This window comes from Lathyrus oleraceus, chromosome 4 (genome assembly GCF_024323335.1).
Source record: "Lathyrus oleraceus cultivar Zhongwan6 chromosome 4, CAAS_Psat_ZW6_1.0, whole genome shotgun sequence".
NCBI lineage: Eukaryota > Viridiplantae > Streptophyta > Magnoliopsida > Fabales > Fabaceae > Lathyrus > Lathyrus oleraceus.
Window position 1 is genome coordinate 120,969,453 of NC_066582.1, and position 10,340 is coordinate 120,979,792.

Consider the following 10,340-nt stretch of genomic DNA (forward strand, 5'->3'; position numbering starts at 1 on the left):
AATATGGAACATATAACCACGGTTGAACTAAACAACTGTGGTTGTTATACTTTCAATTTTTATATAACAATAAACGGAAAAGGACACACGCTAATTTTTATTGAAAAACGGAAAAATGTTTATGCTGGGATTCAAAGTTTATCATCCAAACTCTATGACCATGGCTTTTTAAAGGAACCATGATGAAAAGTTTCTTAATAAAATAAAATAAACATGCGCGTACAAAAGTTTTATATAACGAAGGTTGAAAAATGACAGTTGTAATATTGTGTCACTGAAGCTATTTTTTCTAGTAGTGAGTGTTACGATTCTAGATTTTGACCTTAGCAGTTTTACTAGTAAGGACATCTTCCCTCCTAAAGTACAATATGTTTTGGCGAGTGTCGTTTTTAGCAAAATTGTTAAGGAGGTGAATGTAAAGTTTGATATGACTATAAGATAGAAAACAATTTTTTGTTGTTTGCAAACCGCACGCGCTCAAGAGTTTCTTCTTGCTATTTCTATTGATGGGTTATGCCAACATATGTCACCAGTGGAGTATCATACTATCCTCATATACCGCCTTATGATTCCTTTATTTCCTATTGATGAGGTTTACCCTATTTGTCATACGCGTGTTTGGATACATTTGGAGAACACACGATTTATTGTAAGGAGCTTCATGACTTCAAATACCGACATGATCTTGTTAGGGATGTCTTGTTTGATATATTTTGGTGGGTCGGAGTATTTGTTAAAAAAGAGGTGCTTGTGAATTTTTTGACTGACCCACATGAGAGAAGATCGACACTTAGGCCACCAGATATTCTGGTGTACAGGTGGGTAGGAGGAAAACATGATTGTGTGGACTTGACTGGAGTTTCTCCATAAGTGGGACTGAGGACTAGAGTTTTACTGTGGGATAGAAAACTCTAAAATATACTTCAAGTGAAGTGGTCAAACATGAGAAATCGTGGTCCGACAATCAACATATTTACATACCATTTGGCTTTGACACTTTTAGTTTCCTAGCACCAGAAGCAATTGATCTTTAACAGAGAGTCTAAAGACTTATGAATAACAATGGTGTATCTCCTATGTCTATGAATGTAGTTTTTATGAGGATTGGTTTTTCCATCCAAAAGAAGTAGCGACATAATTTATTACCCGTTTACCTTCTATATATGTATAAACTTTATTATATTGATGAGTATTCATAATGGATGATTTTATAATCGATTGAAAATGATGTGTTAAATGACATTGATTATTATAATAGTGAAGGTTAACATGGTGAACTGATGAACAATTCTAATAAGTGTACTTGTATCGTCAAAGTAATAAATAAAATGTGTCTCTAGATGGATTGCGAATTTTAACAAGGTAACTATCGTGCGAGTTAACATAAATAACAAATGGGGTTTTCGGAGTTGTTTCGGTACGGACATATGACAAGAAAATAACATAAGAAGATTAAAATATTAAAAGAGATTAGGTCTCTCATTCGAATCCCCGACTTGTACCTATTGATGAACTGTATTTTAATTAACTTTCTAAGATTGTTAGAGTCTTACGACTAATTAACAAGGCCAATGCATCCCAATTTCTTGGTGTACAACTCACTAATCTAAACAATAATCACTTAATTTCTTAGGACAATTCAGAGATAAATTAGTTGTTCTATGTTCGTTAAAAAAAGTCATAACTTGTAATTATCTATTCCTAGTTAATTGCTAAATTGAATAACTGGCCTAGATCAGATCGGTAGACTAACGGTCAAAAATCCTTACTCGTCTAATATCAATTTATGCATTTGCCAACATAAAAAACATTAAGATTAAGAATAATTAAATAATAACAATAACACAGAAGAGTATATTAATCTCAAATAGTCATATGATCCAACATAGTACAAGATGGTTTCTCTCAAAGAGACCTAATCTAGAGTAATCTAGCTACTTATAATGAAAATCACGTAATGACGATTATCATCACTTTTGCAGATATTTTATCAATTGGAGTTCTTTTGCTTGGTACTACTCAGAAAGTTACTTTACAGTTTTTACATAAACACCTAAAAGAATGTTTAATTATTTATTGTTTCAAATAAATATTTATTTATAAATTCTAAAATATTTTTTGAATAAAAAAAAATATTAATAATTGATAAAAAAAAAATTTAAGAGCTTGTTTGATTGACTTTTTAAAAACTGTTTCTGTTTTTTAAAACTTCAAAATTATAAAATTTGTTTGATTTATATCTTTTTAGGAATGTTTCTGCTTTAAGTTTAATTATTTTTAAAACTGAAAAATCAAAATCTTTATAGTCTATTTCGATAAAGCATTTTAATGAGGAAAATTAATTTTTTGAAAGAATTCCAAATGACTCGACTAAAATCTATTATTGGGATAAAAAATATGAAGAATTGTTAAAATGTTGTAAATTTATGAAGTATTTGATTCAAGTTAAAATTAAAGAATTTCAAATGACACCAAAAAGTTAAGAATTTGAAATTCTCCTTCACTCCATATGATACAAATGCTAAATTGTTTATTATTAATTTTTTAAATTTTGCAAGATTACCCTCTTATTTTATTAAATTTTAAGTTTACTCCCAAAATTTTCAAAAAATCGCAAGTAAGTCCCTAATAATTTTACAATTTTACAAATTAGTCCCTTCAAATTTTCAAAAATTGCAAATTAATCCTTATTTTTCATATTTTAAATCTGACCCAAAATTTTAAAATTTTATGAAAATGACCCTACAAATTTAAAAATGAATCATTTTAATATTATATAAAAAAAAAAGTTTAAAAATGAGTGGTTTTTGTGAGTGCAACTTTTTGTTAGATGTATTTTGTATGATGTCAAAACTAGGATATTGTAGCATTTATGTATATTGAACGATATCCTCTGAGTCTTAATGTTCATCTTAGCATTAGGAAGCATAAAAATATTTTGAAATGAGTTTGAAAAGGTTTCATGTATTAAAAATAAGTTTTTATGGAAAAACAGTATACAAATCGACATAAACGTGTTATAGGTTGACACATAGAAGAAAACTTTTCCTATGTGTCGACACATACGAGTTTCAGGTCGACTCATGTACCTCATTTTTAAAGCCCGTGGCTTCTATTTGAAGTGTCACCTCCATAGATCGACACATGACCTATACAGGTCAGCACATGCATCGAACAGGTCAACACATGAATCAAAAATCTTGAAAATTTGCATTCCTTTTTGCCTCCAACTTGCATACATATATATACTTCATGCAGACATCATTTCTAGTAAGGTTCTAGAGTAAACCTACATGAAACTGAGATTTCAAAGTGTTCTCATCATCTTAATCCTCATTCTATGGATACACACACATAAACTACACATAATTATTCTTTGTTTGGGTGCCATATATAATCGGTTGATAACATCCAATTTAGGTTTATTGAATAGTAAATTGGTTTGATATCTTTGAGCATTTCAAATAAGAAAATTGAGATGGGATTTTTCTTCAAGATCAATTAGGGATTTGAAGGTTTTGGACAAGGTTACACAATTTGGATCTGATCGAGTGAAGGCTTTGAAGAATGAAAGGTTCTTACAAAGGAGTAGTGTGGGACGATGGATGATATTGGTAAATCTTGGGTTATAACAATTTGCAATTTGGATTCAATCGAGTGAAGGCTTTGAAGAATGAAAGGTTTTTGCAAAGGAGTGGCGTGAGAAGGTTAATAAAATTGGCATTGTTGGGTTACTTGATCAAGCTTTGATCAATGGAAGAGAAATTGTTAAAATCAACATCAAACTTAGGGTTTGTAGTATTAGATTGCTATATTTCTCTTGTATACTACTTTTCCAAAGTAAGGTTAATTTCATTATCTCAATTCGAGTTTGAATTGAGGGCAAATGTATCTAGAGCGAAATCGATTAGGGAATTGCCTAAACAAATACTTCTCTCTCTCTCTCTCTCTCTCTCTCTCTCTCTATATATATATATATATATATATATATTATATATATATTATATATATATATGTGTGGTGTGTGTGTGTGTGTGTGTGTGTGTGTGTGTGTGTCTTTTATTGTTCACTTGCAAATTGTTGAATTCATCGATTGCGCAATCAATATGTTTGGATAATTATTTGATAATTTTTTTGAAATAGGTGTTGTTGAGGTGATCACAATCCTTTAGATTATGATTGTATTTGAAGATCAATAAAATTATACATAATTCTAAACAAAATAGATTGTAGAAAAGGTGTTCGATAATTTGACTCAGTTGTATTTTTGTGTGTTTATCATTGTAAATAGTATCTACTTGTAGAATTGCACTCAATTGGTTATGATTAAAAGTGGTGGGATTAATTTGTTGTCATTATCATCACTTTGAGTCAATATATGCATATCCGAGTTCTTAGATAGCAGTTCGGTTAGACGATTTGATCTGGGTTACTTCGACTCGCCATAAATTTTTTAAAACATATATTTTGTTAAAGTTTTTAACCCCCCCCCCCCCTTTCTCTAGATCAAAGCCTATCATCTAACGAGTGGTATCACGAGCTTCGATTAATTATGTGCTTCAATATTCGCTTATTAGAAGATGGCTACCAAACCTAAGGGAGCGTACAATAGAGCGCCCATTTTTACTGGTGAAAATTATGGCTATTGGAAAACTTGTATGTGTATACATATCAACTCGGTTGATAAAGGTGTTTGGGACATCATCACTAATGGTCCTAATCAAATTACAATGACCAATGGTGAATGTGTTGTCATACAAAAATTGGAAGCACAATGGAATGATAATGATAAGAAATTGTGGTCACATGATTCAAAGGCACAAAATATTCTCATATTTGCACTTGGTGTTGATGAATATTATCGTGTTTCATTACAAAACTGCCAAAGCTATGTGGGACGCATTATAATTTTCCCATGAGGGAACTAACGAAGTCAAACAAGCTAGGATTAATACCTCGAATAAAGCGTTTGAACTATTTCACATGAAGCATGGTGAAACCATTGCAGACATGCAAAAGAGGTTCATACATCTTATAAATCGGTTGAATGCTCTAGGTAAGCCTATTTCCAATGATATTGCTACTAATAAAGTTTTGAGGTGTCTTAATAGGGAATGGAAACTTAAGGTCGCCGCAATCAAAAAGGTGAATGATCTTAAAACAGTTGATCTCACAACTTTATTTAGAAAACTAGAAGAACATGAACAAGAACTCACTTGCTTGGAAAAACATGAGAAAAAGCTTGAGAAAAAGATAAAGAAGGAGAATGGTAAGGACAAAGAGGTAGAAAATAAGTCTATTTCTCTAAAGAATTCAGGTTCAAGGTCCTCAACCAAAGATAAAGGTGATAGTGAAACAAGTGAAGATGATAATTCCGATGATGAAGAGATGAGGTTGTTCATAAAAAGGTACAATAGGTACATAAGGAAAAATGGAGTCAAGCACTCCGACAAGAATCTAATAAAATTTGGAAGGCTATCTAACTCATCAAAGGAAGATGATAATAAGAAGGGTAAACTTAAAAGTTCATGCTACAATTATGGAGAAGTCGGTCATTATATGCCGAATTGTCCTATGATCAAGAAAGACAAATAGAGTCTAGAAGAGCCTATGTTGCTTGGGAGAGTGAAAGTGATCTTCAAGTGATGAAAGACCAAGTTCAAGTGTCAAATATGCCAAGCCTTGCTTCATGGATAACAAAAAGAATAAGAATAAAGGAAGTCATTCTAAGCTTGAATCTATTAATGAATCATCTTATTCTCAATTACAAAAAGCTTTTGAAACTCTATATAGAGAAGCCATAGACACTTTTAAAAAGTTAACTTCACACTTAAAAGCTAAAGTTTTAGACACCGAAAAGAAGATAGAAGCTCTTAAGCAATATATGGTAGATATTAAAAAATACAATAATGAGGATGAAGAACCTTCATGGTTTGGTTGTGAAACTTGTCACATTTGGCAAAAAGAGATAAATACTCTTTAAGCTAAATTGGACAAGGCATTACAACCAAATATTACATTTGCTATTGATCCATCAAAGTTTAAACGGACTTTGAACCCTTCATATAAAAAGTACAAATATGTCCAAAATGATTCAAATAGAAAAAGTACATCTCATCACAACTTATCTTGTCATTATTGTTGCAAGAAAGGCCATACTATTGAAAAATGCAAGTTTATGAGACTCTTTATTTCTAAAGGCATTTATCAATGGTTACCCAAATGCAATCAAGGTTTCACTAATCCTCCAGGACCCAATGAAGATTGGGTACCTATCACTTTTTGTTGATCTTGTAGGATAAATTACTTGGCTGTATGAAGAGTTGTGTGACCAAAGGTGTCAACAACTAGTGTTCATTAATTAGTAAAAGTTGTGTTAATTGTGTTTTATGTTTCCTATCCGAGAAATGTCGGAAAAGATATTTTGTTTCATGATGCAGGTGTATCTTCAATAAGACATACTCAAGTACATCGAATAAGGGATTGATCAACCTAAGACAATTAAACCTAAGAATGAGCAAGCTAACTATCATGATGTGAAAAAGAATGAAAGTCCAACCATAAAGGATGAACATCAAATCAATAATATTCTTGGATACCTTATCAACCTCACATTCGGATACTTTGACAAAGTGAAAATTGGTAAGAACATGGTTTTCAAAAGAGTTTGTGGCACATGAAATTCTAGTAACAGACTATCGATGTCGCACTTGATGTTATGACATCCAATTCTGTGCAGACATGTAATATATGCAGAAAGTAAATGTAAAAAGCAGTAAATAACACAGAGAATTGTTTACCCAGTTCGGTGACAAACACACCTACATCTGGGGGCTACCAAGCCAGGGAGGAAATCCACTATAAGCGGTATTAATTTAGGACTTAAACCACCAGTTTAATCCTATCACTTAAGACCTACCCAATGCAATTTCAATCTAAACTAAGACCTGAGTACCTGCTCACTCCCCCTCAATCACAGCAGTGATTACAACCATTAAGAGTTTTAAAGTCAGTGGTGAAGATATACTTCAAACAACTCTTGATTGTGCTTAAAAGCTTTAATCAAGAAACACAACACTCACGCTTAAAAGCTTAGAGTGACACAACCATTACAACTCAATAAACACCCTAGTCCAATGCAATCATCTAGGTGATAATTGCTTGGCTCACAAGTAAAACCTAATTCAACACATAATAAAAGTACAACAAGGATATATAATGATATATTTAATTCTTCACGCTTCAAATCCCTAAATTGTTGAAAGTAGGATTGCCATCCTTTTATAATGCAGTACTTGGGCCTTGTACTTGAATTTCCTAAAATTAAGGTTAAGCAAGTTAACCTAATTTCCACACATTAGGGTGCTAACAAATAGGCTATATGTTAGGTCTCTTAATTTTAGCACAGCTGTTAGTTTCCTAAAAATCAGTCTGAGACAAATACTGAAACATAGCAGAAAACTTAGCATATACTTTAGCATCTGCTGTCAGGGATGAATGTCATAACATTCAGTTTGACATCCAGAAAATGTTGTCATGAATGAATGTCATAACATTCAGTTTGACATCCAGTAAATCCTGTATTAGCTAATCCTGCAACATACTACTTAAGCATGTCATGACATCAGTCAAGACATCTAAGTACAGTAAGTGTTTTAACATAAAATGCAGCCAATCAAAAACATCTACAAACTCCCCCTTTGGCAAATTTTTGGCTAAAACAACTTGGCATCACAACATAGTTCACAGCAGCAGAGAGCACACATCCAAGCAGAGAATCAAATTAGCTAATACACTTAGCAAACATAGAAGTTACACTTCAAACAACAACAACACAAGAGAAGATCAAGCAGAGAGCAAATAGCAACATAACCTCTTATTTATAGGACCTTCGACTTCAAGGAAATCTGTTGTCCTGGGGTACAAGTGTTACTCCCCCTTTTTGTCAAAAATGTTTCCAAAGCACCACTTAATATTATAGACCAAAAAAATAAAAATACAAGCAATTAACAGAAACACAAGAATTATTCTAGTCATCTGACTCAGAGTCAGCATCATCATTTGTGCCATCATCAGGACTGGCATCTGGTTCTCCCTCTTCACCTTGTCTTTCAGCTTCTTCTGCAACAACAACAACTTCACCAAATTCTCCACCATCAGCTAGCACATCACCTTCAGTCATCTCCAAAGAGCTAATCAATTTTTCCAAGTTCAGCTTCCTTGCCTCTAATTACCTGCAGGTTTCTTTGAGCATTACAATGACATCAGCTTTACCTGGCTGATTGCTCACACGTGATGTCTCACCTGATGTCATGACAATGTCAGGGACATGGGTACCTAGGAACAACTTATGATTGAAAGATATAGGGTTGTCTCTTTTCTTCACAGAATCATTCTTAGTTAAGATGTTTGGAAACTGATTCAAAATAATACCACAGATGAGAGAAGGAAATGCTATAGGACCCTTCACACTGAAGCTTCCTGCATGCTTCAAAGTTTGATCAAAAATATAGGAGCCATAGTCAAATTTGGCTTTGGTTCCAACAACATATATAAACTTTCCAAGCATTACAGCAACTGTAGATTTATGATTGGCGGACACCCAGTTAGTAGCTCCAATCTTGTGCAGCATTGCATACTTGACACTCAGTTTACTGGCCACCAATTTTCCTTTGAGAGGCCACTTCCTTACTTGATTAGCAGTGATGACTTGACAGATTTTGTTGTCAGTCACCTCAAGCTCAGGTTGAGCTACATCAGGCCTTCCCAAATACTTGTTGATCACTGAGGGAGAGAAATTTACACACTTGCCTCTCACATACACTTTCCTGAATTCCTTAGACTTGCCATCAACACATTCTTTAGACAAATTAACAATAAATTCCTTTACCAACATCTCATAGCACTTTGAGAACTGAGTCACAGTCTTCATTAAACCAACCTCTTGAATAAGGTCCATAATATCCTTACAATCTAGGACATTCTGAGCTAATTCCCTTTCCAAAGCCAGCCTCTTCTGATAAACATACTTCCACTTGTTTACACTTGAAGCAAAATGAAAAGATATGTTGTCAATTGGTACCTCAGGGACACTAGCTGCAAGCTTGCTAGTGGTTGGCTTCTTCTTTGACAGAGTGTCAGAGACATTACACGGAATATCTGAGTCAGACTCAACAACAACAAACTTGGTCTTCTTTTTCTTGGGCACCACTTTGCTCCAAGATTTGTTTGGATCATGACCTTTCCTCTTGAGGGAACTCTCGATTGCCACCTTTGTCTTGGAAGAGGTTGGAACATCAATCTTCTTTCTGGGGGACCTTTGAGCCACAATTTTCTTTTCTCTCCTAGTCCTAACCCTTTTGGCTATGCTAGGGAGGACTGAGGACAACAGCTCATTATCAGAAAATTCCTCTAGGTCTACTGTTTCAGCCTCACAGTTAGGTTTGTCACTGACATCATGAGTGACATGAACTTCCTCACCAGCCACATTATCTAAGGGTTTGTCAATATTTGACTCCTTATGAGCATCAGTTTGCTCAACATCCTCAAAGATATTCTTTCCTAAAGACTCAGTATTTTCTTGATAAGCAACACTATCAGGTTCAATAGTGTTTAAGGGAATGGAAACCCCAAGGACCTTATGATTTCCAGACAGTATTCCAGTCACCATAGTGGCAATGTCATTGTGAACATACCTGGAACCTTCTTTGGTCCGTTCCTCAAGAACGATGGCTGAGGAGAAGCCTGATAAAGTTTCTTTAGGTCTTCTTGCATGTGGGGTATTCGCAGAGTCAACAACAGGATCTTCTCTATTAGGGTTGCTTGGTTCAACGCTAGGAGAACAAGGCATGTTCTTGGAAGGAGAAGAGTTGGATTGTTGAGACATGATGAGTATCTGAGAGACGAAATGAAAAGTTTCTCTGAGAGGATGCTTGCGTGAATGAAAGTTGAAAAGATGGAAGAGGTAACGCTTGTTGCAAGAGTAATAGCTATTATTTGTTGACTAATCAGAGCACACTCTCAATTGTTTAATAATTTGAAATATTAAACAGTAAATTCCTAACATCATTAGTTGCTATAATTCCTCAGAAAGACATATTCCCAACTTGCCCCTTAAATTTTCAAACTGAGTAGCATCCAAAGCCTTTGTAAATATGTCAGCAAGTTGTAGTTCAGTTGCCACATGTTCCAAGGTAGTCACTTTGTCTTCTACCAGATCTCTTATGAAGTGATGTTTAATATCAATATGTTTGGTCCTGTTGTGTTGGATAGGATTCTTTGAAATTTTGATGGCACTGAGATTGTCACAGAACAATGTCATGAAATTCTGAGTGACATTA

The 10,340-nt window shown here is 33.8% G+C and overlaps 1 protein-coding gene across 1 annotated transcript; it reads right to left on the minus strand.

The window, feature by feature from the left end:
- Positions 1-8,029: 8,029 nt before the first annotated feature.
- LOC127136306 (uncharacterized) lies at positions 8,030-9,886 on the minus strand. The gene is made up of 4 exons (XM_051062885.1): positions 9,209-9,886; positions 8,735-9,016; positions 8,235-8,620; positions 8,030-8,192 (listed from the first exon to the last, which is right to left on the minus strand). Exons 1-4 carry the CDS (start codon positions 9,884-9,886, stop codon positions 8,030-8,032), a joined length of 1,509 nt encoding a protein of 502 aa, XP_050918842.1.
- Positions 9,887-10,340: the final 454 nt, after the last annotated feature.